General features: G+C 39.8%; 3 protein-coding genes across 3 annotated transcripts; 1 reads left to right on the forward strand and 2 right to left on the reverse strand.

The window, feature by feature from the left end:
• Nucleotides 1-1,090: 1,090 nt before the first annotated feature.
• On the reverse strand, nt 1,091-7,789 carry LOC117539500. The gene is made up of 11 exons (XM_034205698.1): nt 7,695-7,789; nt 7,097-7,476; nt 6,170-6,272; nt 5,918-6,058; nt 5,601-5,773; nt 5,327-5,463; nt 5,078-5,171; nt 4,608-4,943; nt 4,363-4,528; nt 4,098-4,225; nt 1,091-3,972 (listed from the first exon to the last, which is right to left on the reverse strand). Exons 3-11 carry the CDS (start codon nt 6,264-6,266, stop codon nt 3,649-3,651), a joined length of 1,596 nt encoding a protein of 531 aa, XP_034061589.1. The 5' UTR covers nt 6,267-6,272; nt 7,097-7,476; nt 7,695-7,789; the 3' UTR covers nt 1,091-3,648.
• A 5,276-nt stretch (nt 7,790-13,065) lies between these two features.
• Nucleotides 13,066-15,276, reverse strand: LOC117539578. Its single transcript, XM_034205793.1, has 6 exons — nt 15,059-15,276; nt 14,692-14,834; nt 14,479-14,552; nt 14,100-14,198; nt 13,491-13,589; nt 13,066-13,278 (listed from the first exon to the last, which is right to left on the reverse strand). Exons 1-6 carry the CDS (start codon nt 15,167-15,169, stop codon nt 13,094-13,096), a joined length of 711 nt encoding a protein of 236 aa, XP_034061684.1. The 5' UTR covers nt 15,170-15,276; the 3' UTR covers nt 13,066-13,093.
• Nucleotides 15,277-16,614: 1,338 nt separating this feature from the next.
• Nucleotides 16,615-17,806, forward strand: LOC117539484 (adenosine receptor A1-like). The gene is made up of 2 exons (XM_034205672.1): nt 16,615-16,943; nt 17,230-17,806. Exons 1-2 carry the CDS (start codon nt 16,615-16,617, stop codon nt 17,804-17,806), a joined length of 906 nt encoding a protein of 301 aa, XP_034061563.1.
• Nucleotides 17,807-25,422: the final 7,616 nt, after the last annotated feature.

A 25,422-nucleotide genomic window follows, 5' to 3' on the forward strand; every position in this document is an offset into this window, starting at 1 on the left:
TGAAGCGTCTGTTGAAAAATTGATAGAGAATGGATGTTAATCATGATTTAGATAATATACAATCAAACTTTTATATCATAATCACACTTATCAAAATTATAGAAATACAAATATTATTTTAATTATTTAAATAAATGAAAATATCACAAACATGTGTCACAGCTCTTGTTCAGTGTCCTACAAACTATTTAAAATCTTATCAGCTGGCTTAAAGGACCAATCTGTATTTCCTATATTTAGTAACATTTTGCATTGTAAAAGCCTAAAATACAAATGAGAAAAGCAGAGAAAACAAATAAATAAACTCCAGTGCATTCGGTTAATAAATAAAAAAAACTCTTACTGTTACTGTCTACATCAAAGAGCTTGTTGTTCTCCAGGAAAAATCGTTGGATTTCGTTGCCGCATAATCCATATCGGCAAAGGTTTTATTCAAGAGTGTACAAGCTTGTACAGGACATGATAATGAATGATGCATGAATATTCTAAGTGTGTGTTACGATCTTTCTTTGAAACATTCATGTCAACAAATAAACCACCATTTCAAGATAAAAGATTGCATACATCTTTGCTTTGACTATGAAATCATAGAAATGTGGTGTCTCTTTGGAGGTAACTTCCACGTGGACACTTGGTGATAAAACTCTGTCAATCATCTGCGAACACACACAGCAAAATCAGCAGTGCTAATTTAACTCTTATAGAGTCAAATCCAACACTTTAAAAGTGTCTATATAGGTCCACACTGTTTTGAGTTAAAACTACACTTTTGAAAGTGTTAAAAGGTTTACACTAGGACAGAGTTCCAGCAACTCTCTCTATAGTTAAAATGTAACTCTGGTCAATACCGGTCAGTGTTAAATGTACGCAACACTAGCTTGCAGTGTCAAAAATTAACACCACAAGTGTACATTTTTAACACTAAATAGAGTTAAAGTCATATTAACACTATTAAGGATATAAAATGTAACTCAATATTTAACTCTTTAGAGTTGATTCATAAGCACTGTAGGGTGTCAATTTATAATTTCACCTACACACAATGCAACATTATTAATAAAAACGATATAAAAGAAAGACACAAGCCAAGTTTCAAAGTTTGCAGTTAACATGTAACTGTATTTGTGTGAAAACAACACATACAACATAGTCTTACATTAACATTCCACAGTACGTCCATGCAGTCCTTAACAGCACAGGTTACACAATATGACAATGTGGCACTATCTATGTTTTTCCATCCATCTCATTAGAAAACTGTTTGTCATAGGGTCTATAATAACGTAAATCATCAATAGAAATAACAGAAAATGAATCAATCGTCTCCTCAATACAGTATGAACTATAGTGTTCATCAAAATACAGTGTGTCCACTTTGCAAATCAAAATGAAAGCTCGATCTTCATTTAGAATGATATTATTGATTTTTCCAAAAACAGGAGTTTCTTTATCAGTTCTTATGGAAACAAACATTCCAATTTGATAATCAGTTCCATAGTTCTTTACCCAGTTAGTAGTTGACACGTCGCAGTATGCATTCACCTTAAATGCAGCACTTAAAGCCTCACCACCCTCCAAACTGTCGATCATTTCCTTCCTGACTGGACCAAACTCGAACCTCTGAAAATTAAAATTCTCCCAGTGATAAGCCAAATGTCTTTGGTGTTGTTTTACTAAGCTTTTTGTAATGTTTTTGAAATTCTTCACTGATCTTTAAAAAAAATTATGTTTGGCCTCAAATCTCATGCACCATACATGGAGGAGTGGACCTATTTTTCGAATACACCTTGGATAATGTATCATAAAATGATGCTTTGGAATAAGTCTTCTGTCAGGAAACAAAGATTTGAACAGCTTGTGGTGATCAATGATTAAATGCTTCAAATAATATGTCATACCATTTGTAATAATTGGTGAAAAAACAATATTCACAATCTGAATCAAGAGGAGGAGCAGATTCCAACAATTGTTGTTTCTTTGAACAACATCACCAAGAATAAGGGGAGCATTTCGCAAGAGACACCATGACTGAATTGCATTCAATCCAAGATTTTTGCTCTCATCCATTTTTAAACCACTTGGCCTGTTCCGTCTCTCAGTATATCCGTAGTTGAAACTTTGGATCCTCATTGACAGTGTTTCCAGAGATAGACACTTCTTATTGACAAGGTACTGAAATACAAGTTTCAGTTCGTACTGCACTACACCTTCAAGCAAATCGTGCATGATGTCCACCGCGTAGTTATCAGGTGTGGAAAAATGTTAGTGTATTGAGCAAGCATGTCTTCTTGACACCAAATGTTGACCCTAAAATAGGATTTTCCTGTAGAGCTGCACAATGTTCTGCATGGATTTCTTTAGTACGAAAAACCATACTAGGGTCATCTTCAGTGAAGACGGACTGTAAATCTCCTTTGGTAGTTAAACAAAATCTACAACAATATGTTGCGCTGAAACACTCAACAAAACCAAACAGCCCGTGTAAACCCAGATTATCACCTGTTACTTGAATAACAGATCCTAGCAATGGTGAGTCAGAGAAAGGCACCTCTATCCCTTGCATTTCGAGTATTTTAAGATCATCAGTGAGAGGCTTTAGTATTGCATCAAATCCATATTTTTTCAGGTCTTGTGCATGAAAGAGTGCCACGACATGAATATTCATCAGCACAGAATTACATTTTGGGGGTAGGTTCCTCAATATGAAGTAAATACAACCAAGTTTGTGTATACCCTTCTTTGAACCTAAGGGATTTGCTGTCTCAAAATCGTCATAATAGAGTTGAACCTGTAGAGCGTGTTTTTGCTTGGAAAACAAATCATTGCTTTTGAAATATGAACCATCACTTATGTCTTTATAAGTACCTTCTTCTTGTTGTTTTGCCTGCAGGAATAATTCACATAGTTCACTGTTCTTAAATATGGACTTAAGGGTTCCCAACAAGGGTACATACACAAATGTATCTGTTACAGGTATCTGATTGTAAACTCCTGTTGTTCGATCTCTGCGTAAATCAAATCTGACCCCAAGAACATACTCAACAATCTCCCACTTTTCTTCAAAGAACCTTTGTCGTTTGGATCCTGTATTAAAGGATGTGAAAGGATTCTCTAGCTGATCAAAACTATTTTCCAACTTTTTACCCAAATCAGTGCCTTGGACCTCTGAACTGCAGTTGAGAACTGCATCTCTTGCTTGTCTATGAATATCATTTACAAGCTCTTCCATGGACCCCACCATTGCTTGGACAGTGCTCTCAGCAACACCAGATGCTTGTAACTGGGCTACAACAGAACCACACATGTTTAACACGTGCTGTTTATCAAAAGTAACCTGGGAGGTTACGGAAGTGTCAGTACAAACTGCCTGAGAACTTGAAGATTCATCAGTTTCTCGTTGAGTGTCCACATTGTCCATAGTACTAGTTGAACCAGTGTCCCTGTGCAGACTGAAGAGGTGCTTTTTGAACCCTGAATAAGTACAATAGGATAAAGAACATCCCGGCTGGCCACATTTCAAACGTAATGACTTTCCAGGATATAAACCATGGTGAAATTTCAAATGCTGACAAAGCAATGCAGAACTTTTGTGGTGTCCCTTACAGATAAAACAAATCAGCATATTTGCATCCAGTGATGTAAATAACTTCAGATATCAGTGTGCAGAAGCCTTGCTCTGAGTTCTTTGACTCTGGGACTTTCCTTGGCACTTCCAATATCAATGTTAAATACCGTGGTTTGTATGAAAGTGTAGAAGCTGGTGAGGGATTCATGGTAGTTGACACTGAAGTTGAAGTGAGCTTTGAAGAGTTCATCGAAGGCTGCCATGGATGTCTGCCCCTTGCAAGGGATGGCCTTGTGGTCAACGATGACGTAGAACCGTTGAATGTTGTTCTTCTGTTCACCAACACACAGCAGGAAGGGCTGCCCTGGTTCCAAACTCGAAAGGAAGGTCTCAACACTGGCTCCAATCTGCAAAAACGTAGAGAGACAGAGAAGTTTTAATGGCATACTAAGCTACTTAAAACAAAAATTGTCCCAACTCAAGGAGTGCCAGTGATATAACAACTGCATACAAAAACTAAAATAATGCCTACCTTGAGATATCTCACAACATGGCTGACAGCTTGATACGAGCTAATTTTAGCACTCTTCTTATGGCCTTTTGAGGTTGGGGGGAGTAGATGAACCAAGAGTAGAATGCTTGACAGGTCACTGTCCCATCCTAGGGGCAAAAAATATGCAAATATAACAGTCAGTCGTTTAAAGCTGAAAATAGTCTTAAATCAAGGTTATGCAACCGATAACATTGAAAGGTCTCAAGATTTTCAGTAAACAAAATCTGCAAGAGAAAATACTTGCCTGACTCATTTGAGTTTTGTTGTGCAGACAAGAGGTCATCAACATGAACATTAGAGTGTAGGTTCTTGCAGTCTGCCAAGATCCTAGGTTTGAAGAAAGTGGGCCATCTCGCTAACATTTTTCCAGAAATCTCTTCTCCAAACATCATTGTGAAATCTTGGTCAACCTACAGGAGAAACACCATGAGTCATGGCAACCCCTCAGACCATCCAAATAATAAACTAAATATGACATGTTGTTCTTACCAAGCCAGGGATGTCGAGGAAATGAGGAAACACATCCAGGACTGTTGAAGAGGCTTGCTGGTCCCGAGTCATTGCTTGCCGACACTGAAATGTTGCCTTCATCTTCTCTTTGACAACTGATTCGTCAGCTGAATGCTTTATGAAGGATATTGCCTCTCTGCATTCCTCGCCAGTCAGTTGCTCACAAGTCAAGAGAAAATCCCTCTTGCTCTTTGGACCATCTTGATAGGTAGTGCTGGGGTAGCACCACCGGGACTGAACCGCAGTGTTGCGCTGAACCGTCTTTATCCTCCATGCCAAGTAGCCAGATCCACCATCTGCATTATAGTAGTGTTCCTGTAACATCCAAAAATAAATCAAAACTGAGAACACAGAAGTGATAGCATTACAGGAAGGTTGTTCAAAAAGTTAAGAATGAACACACTTCCTTTTCACAAATTCGAATACAGGTCATTCATTCATAGACTTACGTATCCATTCTTTGAGTATGGATCTCTTAGACATGGAAATAGAGTGATGATGCCAAGAGCACACTTTTCTCGCACATGTGTTGGCGGGATCCTCCTTTAAAAAAATATATATATATTTTATCTTAAAAGTATAAATGCCTTACAGCTTTAGATTGTTTTAACATGTGAGCAGCTGTTTCCAAAATGTACATTACTTAGCACTATCTGTGAAAACATGATTAACACCAAAAGGGAATATTCAGTCCTTACCCATGAACTTCGATCATGTCAGCCACCAGTAGGTTTACCATCTGTCGTCGTGTACCATCCATCAATGTTTTAGTTGTTGCATACTCTTGCAAGATTTTTTCTCCCCCTAGCTTAGACTGGAGAACATCGCTGACCATCTAGAAGATAAAGAAAAATCATATGGGAAGTCATTATCTTGGGCATTCCATACAAATCATAGGTTATCTGCCCAATATATCCATGTTTAATGATTAATAAAGAACTAAGTAAATTGCAAAAGTGTAGTCCCCTGTACCTCTTTGTCTGATTCCCGATCAACGTGGACTCTTTTCACTCCACTGTCTCTCTCAAGAACTATTCTTGCATCTGATGAATTAGACACCGTAGAGGATGAAGCATTGGTCACGGAGAATGAGGTGTCTGAAAGGTCCGACTCCAGCAAAGTGTGCGATACATTTTGAAGCACAACTGCAAGATAGATAAAAGAATGACATACTCAATGAAAGAAGAAAAAAACATACTTTCAGCCCTCCAAACGATGTTACAGGGTAATCTCAGCAAAAACTCAGTAGGGATGGGTCCCTGATTTTCCATTGCGAGTCTGAATCTTACCTGAAGACTGTCCTGTGGACACTTTGACTGTAAGGTTCCCTGCTTGTAAAAGCTCTTCAAAGACATCTGCATCCACCTCTGTCCCTGATTCATCAGTCAAGTGCAGCTCACTCTGTAGTGGTAAACCTAACTTTTCTATGACTGAGAGAGAATATTGAAATGTACCACCTGACAATATTGGTACGTTTAACTAAAACAAGATTCATTTGTTAGACTCAAACAATCAGTGATATGTATTCAAGTTATCCATACCTTTCTGAAGAAATGTACTGTAGCTTTCATAGCCTTCTTCAGTCTCAGACACTTTCACATATTTCTGGCTTTCGCCATATCTTACTTTCACCAACATGGTGTCCTATAAGAATACAAATGTATTAGCAAACATATTACAGAAATATCTAACAGACCTGTTGCTACAAAAATATAATTATGCATTTAAGTGTCGTTGAAATAATTTAGGAAAATGCTAACAGTGGAGCTCAACACCAGTGGCTAACGATAGCAGTATTACTGCATTGTATTACAATTAACAATTGTATGTTTTGAGCTGTACTGTACCCAATATACAAGCTGTTAATACACTTTTCAATCAAACTGACATGTGGAGCTGAACATGCTAACACGTGGAGCTAAAAACCCGTGGCTAATGATAGCAGCTAATATGACTGACAAGTTGAGCTATTAGCTGCTATCGTTAGCCTTGGGTGTTTAGCTTCACATGTTAGTAATATATATTAAAGTAGCCTCACATCTAATTCATATTGCAGGAGCTACTATTGTTGATCACAGGTGTACCTCCACGTGTTAGTTAGTAATATTAGCTACTATGGCGTTTAGCTCCACCTGTTAATATGAGTTGCTATCGTTAGCCGCAGGTGTTTAGCTTTACTTATAGCAGCTAAACTTACTAACACTTTAAGCTTACAACCCGCGGCTAACAATAGCAGCTAATATACTAACACATGGAGCTAAACGCCCCAATAACAGACTTTGTAATGATATTAAAAATATGTTAGGCTAAACACCCCTGGCTAATGATAGCAGCACATATTACTAGCATGTGGAGCGAAGACAGCAGTCAATGTAAAATAATTAATATTTATGTAGCTGAAGGTAAGCGCTGTTCAGCTAAATAAATAAATACCTGTACTAGGCTACTGGTTCGAAACATTTACTTATACTTTGGTCAGTTTATCCTCCAAATAGAATGTGGTGGTATGCTCCTCCGATTTGGTCTCCCGCCTCGACTACGCGCACACACATTCACAGTCACGGCCACACCCAACAGAGCAACAGCCAGTGATCCACAGAAAGAGAGATTGTAACACTGACTATGTAATTAAATCAACACTCTAGAGTTGTTTGGAGAATTCAACAATTGACTCCCTGTTTCAACACCAACTCGTTTTGAATAATAACTATCTTGGAGTTGAATGACACTTAAAATGAGTTGAAACAACTCTATATTTAAATTTCCAACTCCAACACTGAAAATATAACACTTTTGATTTTGCTGTGCAGGATGTAGGTATGGCTATGACATACCACCTCCCAGAGAACTGGAATGACAAAAGGAGAACATGATTTATACATTTTCACTGTTTAAATGTCTGGCAATTTGTTTTCCTCAATATGAAATTGTGACAGTGATCTTTTAACTTGTTCACAACATATTAAAGGAAAACGAAATATGGCAATTTAGTATGTTGAGTTAGTTAAGCCAAATAAAGAAGTTTAAAAGATACAAAGGGTGTTATAAATGTGAAAAGAGACTTACATCTGGAGCCTTGTCCACTGGCTGCAGCAGCTTCTCACAGGCCAGCGACGCAGGCTGGCACACTGAGGAGAGACTCAGCACAAGAGCAGCGACACTTCATCATGGCTGTGATTCCTCTTCATCGCTCTCGTTGGTATTATAAAGATATAACTGACCAATTAATTCTGTGCCAACATCCAACCGCCCCTGTCTCAAACTGCACTGATGTAACCCAGAGAGTAAGCATGACGGGAAGTCCTTCATGTTTACTTATTACACAAACAAATGCAAATACTGCAGGGTTAATTATTTCAACTAACGACCAACAGCGTGTCCTAAATCCATGATACACACTGATTTTAAGGACATTTTAAGAATGTATGTGTTTACATTGGTTTGAGTATACTTCATTTTGTCACCTTTCCAGACACTTTGCATTCTTAAAAAACACTGCACACTATTCTCCCAAAATGAAAGAGAGTAAGACCAAAAAAATTACAATGTAAGAAAACGTAACATTTTAAGGAGAAATCTTCCAAAAGTAGGATCTGGTTTTTGAAAAAAAAAAGAATCTATATTTGAAGTCTTCTTCTTAGGAGCTAGCAAAGTGTTGTAATGGTGGAAGATACCGAAATATCGTTCTTTGACTTTTAACTAATAGTATTACAATTGTTTTAAATTATTTATATACATATTGAAATGTTCAAAAGGGGTTCCTTAGAAAAGTACCAACTCAACACACTTGAACTATGTTGTGACGCTCTGCTGTTTAAAAGGTCCCAAAGCAGAGGCTGATTCAGGTAAAGTTTACAAGGTTTTACATTTAAAAAACACACACACACAAAAAGGCAGGCAGTGACGGCTATGAACCTAGCTGGTTAGCAGAGTTGTCCAAGGGAAAACAACCTGGAGTTCACACCGAAGACTGGAGATCTTGGTATCAAGGCTCTGGCTGCAGAGACACACTCTGTTTCATCCAATTACAATAACTCATCTGGCAGAGTAGTGGAGTGAGGACTGGGCTTTTATGGAGCAGGTTGATGAGGTGATTGGGAACAGATGTGCCTCATCTGCAGCCAGGAGCATGCCAGCCACGCCCCCTGACACACAAGCCCTGCAAAGAAGGAGAAACAGAAAAGGGAGGGGGGGGGAGAGCATTCAACAACAAAAAAACACCACAAAAAAAATGAAAATACATACCATATGTTCTTGTTTTTTTGAGAGGTTTGTATGAGATTGACAAACTTGCACTGGAAACTCAAAGTATCCTGACAAAGTGGAAAATGAATTTCTTGCTAAAATGTTTACCATAATGCAATGCATCACCTGATCGGCATAAAGAAAACATCATCTACATCTGTCAAGATGCTTTCTGTGTTAATGGTTCTGTTTGGATGCATAGCACACTATTCAATGAAGGATGTGGTTTTGTGGCTTCCTCTGCTCTGGCCAGATAGCTTGATATTTGACACATATACACCTCAACTGTGGTTGGGTCTTTTTTAAGACAAAATGCATCTTTAATATATAATTAAAATAACTGCTTACAGGCTAATCACTTCCTTAAAGTTTTCACAAGAGCACATTCCGGCTTAGACAAACACAGAGACAATAGACCATCAACTATCAAAAGGTGCTGAGGGCACAATGGATTTGGGAGTGGTGATCTACTGTACACGTTTTTTGAGCTGCTCATTGATGGCATCTGCTGTGCTGGTAATATTGTGGTTATCTTGGCACTTTGGACCAGTAAAAGCATTGTGGTACCAATAATAAGTGAAGAATCCCCACCAACTCATAAAGCTGGCAATGTCCTTGATCTCATATTCTCAAGGAACTGCACTACTTCTAACCTCTCTGTAAACCCGCTCCACACATCCGATCACTTCTTCATTTCATTCTCTCTACCCCTTTCCAAACATAACAAACTAATCTCTTCTCATCCTGCACCTGTCCGCCGTAACCTTCGTTCCCTCTCCCCCTCTACCTTTGCCTCATCGGTGCTCTCAGCCCTTCCTTCCTCTGACTCGTTCCAACTCCTACCTCCAAACTCTGCTGCAGAAACTCTCCTCTCTCCTCTCTCATCCTCTCTGGACTCTCTCTGTCCTCTCACATCTCGGCAGGCTTGTCAGTCCCCTCCTGCTCCCTGGCTAAATGACGCACTGCGTGCTAATAGAACCGTCCTTCGGGCAGCAGAGCGGAAACGGTGGAAATCCAAACACCAAGACGACCTCCTAACCTATCAGGCTCTCCTCTCCTCTTTCTCTGCTTCGATCTCTCAGGCAAAAAGCAGTTTCTTTCAAGATAAGATCCAATCTTCCTATTCCAATCCCAAAAAACTATTTTCCATCTTCTCCTCCCTCCTGGACCCCCCCAAAGCCCCTTCCCCCTCCTCCCTTCTGTCAAGCGACTTTGTTAACCACTTTGAAAAAAAGGTTAATGATATTCGCTCTTCTTTTTCTGACTCACCTTTACTCATCACTGGGTCACCAGACCCTCCTTTCACCCACACACTGACTTCCTTTTCCCCTCTCTCTCCAAGTGAGGTTCTTACCCTCATTACCTCTGCCCGTCCTACCACCTGTCCTCTGGACCCTATCCCTTCAAACCTCCTTCAGACTATCGCTCCTGATATTCTACCGTTTCTCTCCCATTTCATCAACACTTCTCTAACTTCTGGTCACTTTCCAAACAGTCTCAAGGAGGCAAGAGTAAACCCTCTCCTAAAGAAACCCACTCTCAACCCGTCTGATGTTATAAACTACAGGCCTGTCTCTCTCCTCCCGTTCCTGTCTAAAACACTTGAACGCGCTGTCTTTAAACAACTCTCCTGTTATCTCCATCAGAACAACCTTCTGGATCCGCACCAGTCTGGTTTCAAGGCAGGTCACTCCACAGAAACTGCCCTCCTTGCTGTCACTGAGGAACTGCACACTGCTAAAGCAGCCTCCCTCTCCTCTGTCATCATCCTTTTGGACTTGTCTGCTGCATTCGACACGGTGAATCATCAGATCCTCCTTCACACTCTCCAAGAACTTGGAGTTTCAGGCTCTGCACTTTCCCTCATCACCTCATACCTCAAAGACCGCACCTACAGGGTTACTTGGAGAGGGTCGGAGTCCGACCCTTGTCAATTAACTACAGGGGTCCCTCAGGGCTCTGTTCTTGGTCCCCTCCTCTTCTCCCTGTACACAAACTCGCTCGGATCTGTCATTAGCCCGCATGGTTTTTCATACCACTGCTACGCTGACGACACCCAATTAATTCTGTCCTTTCCCCGCTCAGAGACCCAGGTCGTTGCACGCATCTCTGCTTGTCTAGCTGACATCTCTCAGTGGATGTCTGCTCATCACCTCAAGCTCAACCTTGACAAGACTGAACTGCTTTTCCTTCCGGGAAAAGATTGTCCCACTCTTGACCTAACAATCAACATCGGCACCTCTGTTGTTTCCCCGACTCAGACTGCAAGGAATCTGGGTGTGATCCTAGATAACAACCTGTCCTTCACTGCAAACATAGCTGCTACAACCCGCTGCTGCAGATACACGCTTTACAACATCAGGAAGATACGTCCCCAGCTGAGCCAGAAAGCGACGCAGGTTCTGGTCCAGGCTTTCGTCATCTCACGCCTAGACTACTGCAACTCCCTCCTGGCTGGTCTACCTGCATTGTGCCATCCGACCTCTGCAGCTCATCCAGAATGCAGCGGCTCGTCTGGTCTTCAACCTTCCTAAATTCTCCCACACCACGCCGCTCCTCTGCTCCATCCACTGCGTTCCGGTAACTGCTAGAATCCACTTCAAGACAATGGTACTTGCGTACCATGCTGCGAATGGATCTGGCCCTTCCTACATCCAGGACATGGTTAAACCGTACACCCCAGCACGTGCACTTCGTTCTGCATCAACCAAACGCCTCGCTGCACCCTCGCTGCGAAGGGGACCAAAGTTCCCATCAGCAAAAACACGTGGGTTTGCTATCCTGGCTCCAAAATGGTGGAATGAGCTCCCCATTGAAATCAGGACAGCAGAAAGCTTACACACCTTCCGGCGCAGACTGAAAACTCATCTCTTTCGACTCCACTTCGAGCAATAGAACTATTAATAAAGCACTTACAGTATATACTAATAAAGGACTAGCTTACCTAAAGCCAGTTGAATAGCACTTGAAATGTTGTTGCTCTATGAAACCTGATGTACTTATATGATTCTGTTTTCTTCAAGTTTGTATTTTGTTGGTCGAACGCACTTATTGTAAGTCGCTTTGGATAAAAGTGTCAGCTAAATGCAATGAAATGTAATGTAATGTAAAAGAAAGATTTGTTTGCTTCTTTGTTGTAAGCCTATTAGCATATTGTTATTAGGAATGCTGGCTCTGTCATCGGTGTCAAATTGGACAGTTTTGTAGCTGTGGTGGAGAGGAGGACACTAAACAAACTGTTGTCGGATAACCCCCACCCTCTCCACCTGCAGCTGGACAGTCAACGGAGCTCCTTCTCCAGCAGACTGCTCCAGCCCCACCGTCACAAGGACATATACAGGAAAACATTCCTGCCTACTGCCATTAACCTGCACAACAACTCACCTCTGGCTGGCACTGCCCCATAGCTTGCTAGTGTCTCCTCTTCCATAACACAGCTATTTTGCACAATTATTTGTATTCTTACTATATATGTACTTGTCGCTAATGTTAAATTGTATTCATATTATATTTGTATTTTATTGTATCTTTTAAACATTTTTTACTGGTGTAATGCTTGACACTGCTGCTGGAACAAATTCATTTCCCAAATCTGGATAAATAAAGTATATTTATCTATTGTTAAATCTATAAGATTCATACTATTTCTTTGAATTATTTTATTTAGCTTCTGCCTGTTTTTACCTTAGAAATATTTGTATTCATAGTTTATCAGTTGTTTTTCCTAGATCCAAACATTTTGATATGTGAATAATATCAGAATGTGAATGCATCTTGGCAAAATATGTAATCTTTTTGAACTGGACACTTGCTTTGCTGTTGCTCTATTTAAAACTCTGTTCCTTAAAATCAATATATTTCTAAGCATTTGCCTCTGCATTGCAAAAGTTTATTTAATTGAAGTAATAATTTATTTGTTAAACATGGATAAAAGGAAAAGAAAAAGGAAGAAATAAAGAAAATCGATGTTAAATCACCCTTGTTTATTGGTGAATTACTTGATGATACTATTTATCCAAGAGAATTGAATTTATAATTATTTTTACCAAACTGGCACTGATCATCAAAAACCTGAGTAGAGAACAAAGGGTTCCTGTTGGATTTGAGAGTTTATAGTTTTAGAACAACAAATCAAACCATATAATTACCTTTTAAACAACTTAACACATTGGAATGAATCAAGAACAACATGATGGGTGTAAGTTGATTTTATTGCATTTTCAATGCTCATTCACCAAATACTGGCCCATGTTTCCTGAGCCCACTCGAAGGCAGCCTTGGTACAGAGAAGACTCAGCGATACATTTGAGGGATATGGCATGATTGTCATTCAATCTTTGTTGAATGGTGCGAAGTAAACTAGCCCCAGCTTCTTCATCTTCGTTTGATAGGCAGTTTGTAAAATCTGTGCAATGAGATTAAAGAGTCAATTAGAAATATTGTATATATATATATATATATATATATATATATAATGACAGTTAATTACAAGCACATAGTACATTTTGATGCATTGCCATAATCACATTCATGATACTATCATGGTACCATCATGGGGCTTTCACGACAGTACTTGTTTTCATATATTGATAAAAAAAGAAAGATGTCAAGACTCACCATGATCTGAGTCTAAAACCTGCGTCTTAGTCAAGCCGAGACACTCTGCCTGGGTCTCAAATTCCTTCAGCTCAGCAGCGGTAATGTTTGTTCTCCTGCCTGGTGAGCAGGGGACATATTTGAGATTACAGCCTTGCGATGATATTCTTTCTAAGAATATCTACAGTACATGTTAGAAAAAAATAGGTACGTAGATAAAAACAAATAACAGTTATGACTCATTATAACTCTGTATGTCAGTGTTGGTGTGTTGGTTGTTCACTTTATACAGACTTCGATATTTCAACAACTATTAAGTGAAATTACATTCCTACAGCTTCTTGATTAGTTGTAATAATCTTGGCAATCCTTTAAAGTGGACATATTCTTTCTTTAAACAGACTCTTTCAGTGCTTTTGTTCATTTTAGGGCTGCCCAGATCAGAGAGCAGCAGCATACCTAACTTTAGCTGAAAGTGAAGTGTTTCAAATAGAGTGTGAAGCCAGGGTTATTTAGACAGACAGTTATTTCAAACATAAAGAGTGTCTTGGTAAGCTATATTGTACTGTATAACATCATTATAAACTCCATTGTGTAAGTATTGTAGTATAACATTCTTCTATTTCTTACTAAATAAGATGAGTAAGTTCAAGACACTGTCCCCCTTTGTAACGATGCAGTCAGAACAGCCAGTCTGCAGAAGCAAATCAGGGTTACCATCTGCAGTGTCTGTTGAAAAATGGATGGAGAATGGATGTTTAAATGAAATGCTATACAATAAAACTTTAATATTATGATCACACACGTTTTTTTTTATGAAAATGATAAAAAATACAAATATCATTGTTTACATAAAGGAACACTCTGTGCATTGGTAAGAATACTTTTCTTCTTATTTTTTGTATGCATTGTAAAAGCTTAAAAGGCAAATCAGAAAAAGCAGAGACAAGACATAAAGAAACAAATAAACACCATTGCATGCGGAAAATATAAATAAAAAAATACTTACTGTTGCTATCTACATCAAAGAGCTTGTTGTTCTCCTGGAACATTTGTTCTGTTTCATTAGCGCAGAGTCCATGCCTGCAAAGGTTTATCCAAGATTGTAAAAGCTTGTACATGATAAGGAATTATGCATGAATACTCAAAGTGTGTTACGATCCTTCTTTTAAACATTCATGCCAACAAATAAACCACTATTTCAAGAAAAAAGATTGCATACATTTTCAGTTTGATGAGGAAATCGAAAACGTTTGGTGTCTCTTTGGAGGTAACTTCCACGTGAACACTTGGCAATAACACTCTGGAAACTAACTGTAATATACAGGACGAAGATATGGCTATGACATACCACCTCCCAGATAACTGAAATGACAAAAGAAGAACATTATTTATTTATTTTCACAGTTTAAATGTCTGGCAATTTATTTTTTCTTCAATAACAAACTTTGGCAATGAAAAAAATCTACTTTTCCTACAACATACTGCAGGAAAAGGAAATATGGCAATTCAGTAGGTTAAGTTGAGTTTTGTCATGTGAAAAAGTTTGAAAAATGCAAAGGGTGTTATAAATGTGAAAAGAGACTTACATCTGGAGCCTTGTCCACTGGCTGCAGCAGCTTCTCACAGGCCAGCGACGCAGGCTGGCACACTGAGGAGAGACTCAGCACAAGAGCAGCGACACACAGAGTCTTCATCATGGCTGTGATTCCTCTTCATCGCTCTCAGGTCAGTATTATAAAGATATCACTGACCAATTCATGCTGAGCAATATGCATCCACCCTGTCTGAGTGGGTTAAACCTGCACTGATGTAACCCAGAGTGTAAGCATGACGGGAAATCCTTCATGTTTACTTATTACACAAACTGAAATGCAAATACTGCAAGGTTAATTATTTCAAATTTGTGTCACAACAACACGACTAGTAGCGTGTCCTAAATCCAGGGGCAGTTCTAGGGGGGGCAACACTGACCTCTGACCCACCTGTGGCCCCCCTAACAATGAAAAGTTTTTTTTTTTAAAAATGTATATTTTCTGGTACTCGGTTTGCCAAAAAACGCAGGATTTTGTTGCTGAAATGTGAGATTGTGCAGACACCCTTATGTAAAGTAGAGATGTAACTGTTCATTGCCTTTATTTTTATATAAATATGGTGTTAGTGCAAACATTGCACTATAACTTAAGCTGAAGCTAACAGTAATAACTATAAGATCTATTTGAAATAAGTGTACTGAAACAAATACCAATAACTGTATTGCATTGTTTTCTTATGCGCAATTACTTCATACTGTCTAGTTCTCTTTTTCGTCCTGCATTTATTGTGCCCCCCTCAGAAAATAACTGGCCCCCCAGTCAAATTGGTCTAGAACCGCCACTGCCTAAATCCATGATACACAGTGATTTAAGGACATTTTAAGAATGTAGGGTATGTACATTGGTTTGAGTATACTTCATTTTGTCACATTTCCAGACAGTTTACATTCTTAAAAAACGCTGCACACTATACTCCAAAAATGAAAGGCACAAAAAGAAAACGTGGAGCAACTAGAGCTGAAACAAAATAAAACATATATTACATATAAATGATGGTCAATCAGCTAAAAACATTGTGATAAAACATAGTGTGACATTTAAAGAAGAAATGCTCCAAAAGTAGGATCTGGATCTGGATCTGGAAAATAAATATTTCAAGTCATCTTGTAGAATGATCAACTCTATGACTGTTAACTTATAGTATAAATACTTATTAACTATTTGTTTTATTATTTATATACTATTAGAGCGTTGACAAATGGGGCCTTTTTAGAAAAGTCAACATGCTTGAACTATGGTTTTGTATTTTTTGGTTTTGAGAGGTATGTGAGTGCACCTCAAATTACGCAGAGTGCACTGGAAACTCAAAGTATCCTGACTAGAGGAAAATGAATTTCTTGCTTAAATGTTTACCAGAATGCAATGCACCACCTAATCGGCATAAACACGACATCATCTACAATTGTCAAGATGCTTTATACCAGTGGTTCTGTTTGGATGTATAGCACACTATTCAATGAAGGATGTGGTTTTGTGGCTTCCTCTGTTCTGGCCAGATAGCTTGTTATTTGAAACAAATATAACCCACCTCAACTGTGGCAGGAAGCACAATGGATGTGGAGGAAATTATCTACACGTTTTTTGAGGTGCTTATTGCTGTTAGTTGCTGTCTTGGTAATATGTTGGTGATTTTGGCGCTGTGGACCAGTAAAAGCATTCAGGAGCCCACCATCAGTCTTATCGTCAGTCTGGCTGTGGCTGACTTTCTGGTCGGCTGCGTTGCCATACCGATGGCTGTGGTGGTGGACGGACGAGTGCCCACTTCATTTCATGGCTGTGTCTTCATCAGCTGTGTGGTCGTCCTGTTGACTCTGGTCTCAGTTGTGTCCCTCACGGCTATTTCTGTGGACCGCTTCCTCCGGGTGCATATCCCTCTCAGGTAAGACCTCTTCTGGATCGTTTATTGTGCAGAGAAAAGTAGAAAATAGCATTGCCAGGATCAGGGGTTTAGTATTATCTTATGCTTAAACATCATGCAGTTGTGGTACTTTTAGTTTTAGATCATGAAAATGCCTTGTATTTGTATAATGCCAAAAAGGCTTTGGTTAACATCGTGAGCAGATGATACATTCCATTTATGTACATTAAATGATTCCTTTTGTGTCACTGGTCAGATCACAACAATAAATGTGTATTTGTTGATTGTACATTTACTGTTTTCTTAGGTACAAAAGGACTGTGACGCAGAGACATTTTTGCCTTGTGGTCGCAGCATGTTGGCTTGTTGCAATACCACTGAGTTTTGCTCCCATGCTTGGATGGTACAACCATGACACCCTGTCTAAGTCAGTAAACTCCACCATTATCTGCAAGTTTATTGCTGTCATCCCCATGTCATACTTGGTTTACTTCAACTTTGTTCTCTGCAACCTGATACCTCTGTTGGTGATGACCGCTCTTTACGGCTACATCTTCTGCACCATCCGAGGAAACCTTCGAGATAAACCAGGCAACGGGGCCCAGAAACAGTGTCAGAAGTACCTGAAGAAAGAGAAACAGCTGGCAGGATCTCTGTCCCTGGTCTTGGCTCTGTTTGCCTTGTCCTGGCTCCCTATCCACATTATAAACTGCATTATTTACTTCCGTGGGAATAACGATATACCAGTTGTATATATCTATGTTGGCATCCTGCTTTCTCATGCTAACTCGGCTGTAAACCCAGTTGTGTATGCGTTCAAAATAGAAAAGATCAAGACAGCGTACCTAAAGCTCTGGAGACAGTATATCTCATGTGAGAAATAAATCAAGGATCTCAGACAAGCCAGACAACAGACAATACTCCCAGTAGTAACTTGAACAGTGAGGCTAATAATAAGTGAAGGAAGATTTGTTTGCTTATTTGTTGTAAGCTTATACTCATATTGTTACATCTAAAAGATCCATACATTTTCTTGGTTGTATTTCATTTAGCTTTTGCATGTTTTTAGTTCAGAAATCTTTGTTTTTATAGTTTATCGGTGTTTTTTTATTTGATCAAAGCATTGTAATATGTTTGCTGGACAAGAAATCTGAAGCAGTTCACTCAATTCCTACGAACTGTCTTTTCCTGTGGCGAATGCTTCTTCGCAAAATAATTAATCTTGATCGACTGGAAACTTCCTGCTTTGCACTAAAGTCAGAGGCAACTGTGTGAGACTGGTCTTGTATGTAAACTTAAAATGTCTTTTTTTTTCCGTCTTATTTTTTTGTACAATACTGGAATACAGTGACCTTTTTGTATCCTGATTGCAAAATGCTGTTCAAAGTCTTCCCTTTCTCACCAAGCCCAAATATCTCAACATCTACTACATGGATTACATAGAATTTGGTACTCATGTTCATGTTTCTTTCAGGATGATTGAATCACTTTTCATCCAGTGCCATTATATCTAATGTATAAAATAAAACTAATGACATTACAATCAGCCTTAGCTGTACTTTGGGATTCCAGCTAATCATTTATAAAATGAACATCAGGCAGTATTAAAGAAGGCTTGAAAATAGCAATTAAGATCACATAAACGTTAATAAAAGGTTCAATGAGGTTAGAAATAAAGTGTGTTCAGGGACTTTTTCTCAAAGACTTAAATACAATCAGAGCTTTGCTGCAACCAGGAGGTTCACCCCCTGTTGGTCATTAGATAGAATGCAAGGGCACTTTCCAGTGAGCATGCAGATATTGTCCAACTCACACGACCAAATAGGTCGATTGTTCAGCAGCTTATTACGACCTACTGTATAGTCACGTTTTAAAGTTTAGCACCTCTAGTGGTCGTGTAACGAAACAACAATTTGCGGCAATTGCAAACGCTCTGGAGGGTCGTTATGGTATATGGTGTATATGGGAATAATACTTTATTCCGAGTGTTCTTGTTTTTTTCTTTGAAAGTCATCACATAACGGCATTGTAATACACGGTTCGGCTGCATTACATATTACACATCTGCTGTAGTTCTCTATTTATAGAGCCCTGATTAGAAGACCTTTGGACAAACTGGAAGATATGCCGACAAAACTGAATATGTGACGTGGATCATAAATATATTAAAGGGGACCTATCATGCAAAATGCACTTTGTGATGTCTTTTATACATAAATATGTGTCCCCGGTGCGTTGGGGAACTCACGCAGCGTCAGAAAATAAAACCCTCTCTCTTTTCCTCCGTACCCAAATCTTTTTAAAACGGGTGTACAACGAGCGGATACAGATTTGCTGCCGATCTGACGTCAAATCGGCAGCGGACCCACAGAAAGTTGCTAACAGAAACAATGCCTGACGTGTTTGTGCGTAATCTCGTCTCTGTTTACATTAGCAAGCGTCGCTAACACTCAGAGCTAACCTGTACTGTAGAGCACATGTGTTTAAAAAGCAGGAAATAAAAAAAGGAACTCACCATGTGATAAACCTGCAAGAGAAAAAGCATTTGAGCTCCATACTGTTTCAGAAATAATCTTTGATGTGGTTTAGAACAGGATGGCGTTTTATCACAGCAGAATTTAACTTTATCTCTGGTAGAATTCTGATCAGGCATTAGCTCCGCCTCCTCTTTTTTTTTTTTTTACGCTAAGGACCCAAAATCTGCGTTTCTCTAACAGGGCTGCAAAAGAGGGGTATGAGCAGTATGAGGCATGGCTACAATGGGTGAACTGTTTGGTATTTTAAGGAAAAAACTTCACAGACATGTTTTGTATAGGTATGGGCCTACAATATATTTTTTCAATATAGCATAATAGGTCCACTTTAAATTAAACAACATCTTCAATTTCTCTTCACACAATACGTCTCCTTGCAGTATCAATAGTAATTCGGCTGACTTTTATATTTGATCCAATTGGTAGATAGGCTATATTTACACCATAACAGTGCACAGCTGATAGAAACGGACTTTTAAGATAAAAGTTTTTAAAGATATTACTGATTTTCTTTGAATTAAAGAATGTAAATACTGAGTTGAGAGAATAGTCAGGGGTTTTGGGTGATGGGAGACACATCTATGGAATCATGACGGATATACCTCAGATATTAATGTGTAGAACTACAATATGTGAAATCATATTATAATATCCTGTAAAATTATGTGAAAACATGAATAAAACTACACACCTTCAGCAGCGTCTTTATCGTTTTAATGCCATTGAACACAACTTTTGATCAGAACAACAGCATGACAATGTCCCGTTTTGGCTCCGTGTTGTGATGTCTGTTTTTGCTTCCCCTGTCGCGAGTTCTGATCACTCATGCCCCTTTCACACCAGCGCTTTTTCAAATCCGGCTCGGAGCTGGAGCCTGAAAAGCGCCGGTTTTTCCTGTTCACACCGCAGCGGCGCCGGCTCTTAGCTCCGGAATCCGGTTCACTTCCAGCTCCAAAAAATTGTCGGTCTAGAGGCAAGAGCTTCGGAGCTAAGAGGTGGCGTCGCTTACGTCTCTCTTACGTCGAGGCGTGCAGGAAACTAAACCCACCTCCCCTGAACATGGGTCGACTGTCATGCCTGCCTACAAGCAGTAGTGCTTATAAACACACTTTATAAAGTCAGGCAACACTAACCAGGCTTCGTGTGATTCTGTTTATTTGTACCTTACTTTGACCATCCGTTCACTGTTATTGATCATTGTGGAGAGAGGCAGACGTTTTGTTTTGTATTATAGCAGCTATCGGATGGAATCAATACATGGGCTGCACAGGTTGTCGTGTCCGACTATCACAATAATAAAAATACGCCGGTAAAATGTGCCTGTAGAAAACGGTTTATGCCACAATAGGATAGCAATAGCAAGTAGTCAGTTTAGCTTCGGTTGCTATGCTAACATCACCCATTTTATACCAGAGAAACTTTCATAACAGTGTTGTGATACCAAACAGCGTCAATTTAGACTGACACCCATTCACTTAAGGGGAACTGGGGATATGTATCAGCTGCTTGTGTGAGTCGGACAGTGAATACTAGAGCGGCCGCTGCAGTGTGAGCTAACCGGGAGCTAACGGAGGAGAATAAACTCCCGTGGAAGAGCAGCCAACACCGCAGCGGTCGGTAAATGCTGCAGAAACACATTAATAAACAATGAACCACGGCACTCAGGAGCAAAGTATAAGGTTGGAGAAGTCGTTATTCAATTTATTCTGGCTTCGTGTGATTAAAAGCAACACGATCATCGACCCGACGCAGTTCCCCGTTGTTGTGAGCGCCGTAATGCTGTTGGGGAGCAAATTATTTTATCAGCGATGTAAACGGTGACGTCATGACGCAGCAGCGGCAGCACCAGTCGGGTGCTGGGCGGTGTGAACAGAGCGGGAGCAGAAAAGGGAAACCGGAGCTGAACCAGAAAAGCTCTAACTCGGAGCTAGAAAGGGAAAAGCGCTGGTGTGAAAGCCGCAACAATGATGATACTAATACCTGTAGAATCTGTGGAATCTCAGTTTGCTAATTGTGAAGGTAAACTTCTGTTGTTGCAATGTTGAGGTAGAATGAAGGAGTCTGGAACCGTTGTTAGCCAAAAGCACTGAGAGTTTTATTGGAGAAAGTACAGACAATACGGCCGGGAGATCATCTTAGTTTCACACATGTCCAGTGCTCCACCAGCGATCTCTGAACCAAAAGACACAAAACATCTAACCAACACGAGGAGAGGCGGGCTTCCAGAAAGCCCGCGTATACCTAATCAATAGCCGATGCGAGACAATGGTCTGCTTGTCTCAAAGAGATGCTGCCAGGTCAACCCTCCCCCACGAACATAGGAGAAGCGTTTGACCTGTGACCTCAACCTACAGAGGAGTCTCTGACTGACTACAAGCAGATGTTTGCAGTATCACAGACTCTAAGGAACCATAAGAGACTCTATAAACAGATCAGATGAAAATATTCTCTTACAGATTCACTCTTTTTATCAATCTATTGATAACCAATTAACATTAGTCTAAGAATATTTCAGTCAATACTTAAAATCAATAGGCGTCCTCAGAGTTGGGTGGGCTCAGATACATTCATTACATTAAAAATAGAACAAGATTGAAAAACACTTCAATCACCATGATTGAACACAGTCAATCATAATAAAAATCATCTCTCTTCAGTGCTTGGCATTTTTGTCAAAAGGTACAATAATAAACACATGGGATACAAAATATTATAGCAAAATATATGTTTCAAAAATAAGATCTTTTATCATTTATAACTCAGTTAATCTCATTCATCAAACACAGATTCTAAAATCAGCTTACATCTCAAAGATTTACTTTAAGGCAATTACTTATTAAAAAACACAATTAGGATTATAAGAAATCAATTGAGGTATCATTTAGGATTATGAGAAATCCAGCTAAGGTTCCTAGTTTAAGGTATAAATTCGCAGTGATGAATCGATCAATCTGTAAAATGTAAAGTTACAGTGTCCTCAATCTTTAACATTACTTTACGTTTACTTCATTACGCTTTATTCAAGAGTAAGGCACTTAGTAATACATTTATTTCATTCAAATACACTTGTTCAAAATCTGAAAAGGAAAATCAGACATTTTATTTGTATCACAACCTGCAAAGGAAAAATCAGACATTTGTCCTTTAATCCAGTGTATCAACTGTAATCAATTATCAAAACATCTGTTCTTTATTCAGAATATCAACTTTAAACAACATCTCAATCGTTGAATGGAGGTACCCACGGGTCGGAGATCACGATGGAGACCCAGGGGTCCGGAAGCTCGGCATTGTACATTAATATTGTGTCCTTTACAGTGGAATGTCCAACTAGCCTTTGTGGGGCCTGGAGGGCAGTCTTGGCAACCCTTCGTATGGCTAATTTAACCACAGTGATCAAACAGATCACTAGGATCAGCACAACCAAGATAAACACTGAAAGAGTAACAACAAATTTAACCAGCCCCGCTCCCCAAGATCCAAAAGTTCCACTTAATTCCCCAAATGTAAACCCATGAGTTTCATGCAATTCTTTTATTCCCCTGGCAGTATCATGAGCCATGTCCATAACTTCAGGTGTGGCATCAGATATGAAAGAACAGCACTCACTTCCTATCACCTTGCATGTTCCTCCTTGGGCAGCTAAGAGGAGGTCAAGCGCCATACGATTCTGTAGTGCTACTGTCCTAACTTCCTGCAATTCTTTGTGTTCAGCTAACATCGCTGTGTTGGATACATTTAAATGATGTTCTACCACTTTAGACAATGCGACAATTTCCTGCTGAGTAACATAAATACCGTACCAAGGCAAGAATAGGCTAGCTATCTGTTGTCCTTGTGTAATTGACCTGCTGTTCCTGTGTAGAGAGGGAAGTATTGCTGCAATCTCAGTAGCCTCTACTTTACGGATTAAAGGGATTAGGTAGGCTAGATAACAGGTACCATAAAAAACATCATATGGCACACATCCATAGGCCCGGTCCCCACAAACTAAGTAAACTCCCTGTGGGAGGGGAATTCTGGCTATATGTACTCTCACTATGGCATTACAGTCGCTGTGTCCCACATCAGGAGAGGTGTGAGATCCTACTGCATTCTGGAAACAGATGGACACATTCTTCCATTCATGCACAACAATTGGGGGGACATATACTGAGCAGTCACGTGTAGGGGGCTTGCCTAAGGGTATTGGCTGCGTACAGTCATGTATTTTAACCTCAACGGAGTCCACTGTTCTAGAGCCGAACCAGGGCACAACTGTTACCAAAGCTTCCACTAACAAAGCGGGTGTGTGTGGTTGCATTGTACATGTTGGACTTGTAAAGTTAGCTGAACAATTAGTCTGAGCTAGAGCTAACTGGAATCTATATTCAAAAGCTAGGTTAACGTATTTCTTCATATATATTAGTTTTAAAAACATCAAACGTTTGAAACCGTCAGGCAGGTAATCTTTGTTTACTGTATCAACAATGAGAGAGACTAAGCCCTTGTACTGTAAAGGTTTTTCAGAGTCTATTGGGTAGGAAGGAGTATAACAATCCCCAGCCTCATCGCTAATTCTAGATGCTATGTCATTCCATTTTACTAAACCGTAATCAGCTTTTGTGAAAGGAATTGGGCTAAACATAGGAGAATGCATTGATTCTGGCATATTTTGGCACAACCAACAGTTGCTAACATTACGTTCATGTGCATAGTCTAACATTAAACTTACTGCAGAATTAGTTTTAGTTTGTTTATAAGGAGTAATTAAGGCCTTTTTTTGAAGAATCTACCTCGCCTCCTGATTGTTTAAGTGGAGTAGATGGAACATTTGTTTTGCTATTTGGTCCAGTAACTGTGCATGCAGTATCACCTAGATTGGGAATGCGGTAATCTGGCTTCCGCACTGTACATTTTACCTCATTCCTTATCAGTGTCTCGAACTGTTCTATCGTGCTACACCACAGTTCTGGGGGCATTTCTTCGATGTTGTTAAGAGCCATCCTTACCCCCTCTGGTGCGAACCTGAACCAAGAGTACTGGCTTTTTGGATATATCTCCCATGTTGGGTAAACTGAGGACACAGGAAACACAATAATACAGTTAGATGAGTCACATATTGAACTTGGGCAGTTAAAGGCAATAGTCTCTGACTTATGATCAGGGAGGGAGACAATCCTCCTTATTCTCCCTCCTTTTCTCTCTCTTTGTGTCTCTTGCACCATACTGAGTGTCTGTGTGGTGTTTGGATACAACCTGTCCTTGTCGCTAGGCACTTCTTTGTCCGTTGGTGTTGTTTTGCCCTCAGGGCCTGGACCCTGAGTGGTCAAGTCGTCTGCGCTCTTAGATAAGAGCACCTTATTTTCTCCCTCAGACGGGCGAGGTCCCTCGCCACCTGTCGTTGGGATTGTCACAGCTTCATCTAGCAGGGCGTTCTTGGCCAGGTACAGTAAACCCAGAATGACGATGATGGTGACTGCCTTCACACGCCAGCATCCGGTAGAGGAGAGAGACGACATCTTGAAGCGTGAATCCACTCCGCTCTATCTTGTACTCTCAGGGCTGTTCTGGTCACTATTAATACCTGGAAAGGACCTTTCCACCTGGGAGACAAAGAATCTTTTTCAAGCGATTTGATTAGTACATTATCACCAATCTGAAAAGGGTGGGTGGGCTCCTCACCAGGCTGGGGGAGCCTGTCAGCCACCTGCCTGTGAAACTTTCTCAACATGTCAGTTAGATATTTGACATAGTTAGTCATGTAATCCTCTGTCCACAAAAGAGTGAGTCTGTGGGGCATTACTGGAGGACTAGATCCTGTGAACATTGGCCTTCCCATCAATACTTCGTGTGGGCTGAGCCCTGTCGTTGCATTTGGTGAGTTTCTGATTGAGCACAGAACTAGCGGCAGCGCGTCTACCCATTTTAGTCCTGTGGTCAACATTTTTTTAGTGAGTTTTTCCTTTATAGTCAAGTTCATTCTC

Source organism: Gymnodraco acuticeps, unplaced genomic scaffold, assembly GCF_902827175.1.
Source record: "Gymnodraco acuticeps unplaced genomic scaffold, fGymAcu1.1, whole genome shotgun sequence".
Classification (NCBI taxonomy): domain Eukaryota; kingdom Metazoa; phylum Chordata; class Actinopteri; order Perciformes; family Bathydraconidae; genus Gymnodraco; species Gymnodraco acuticeps.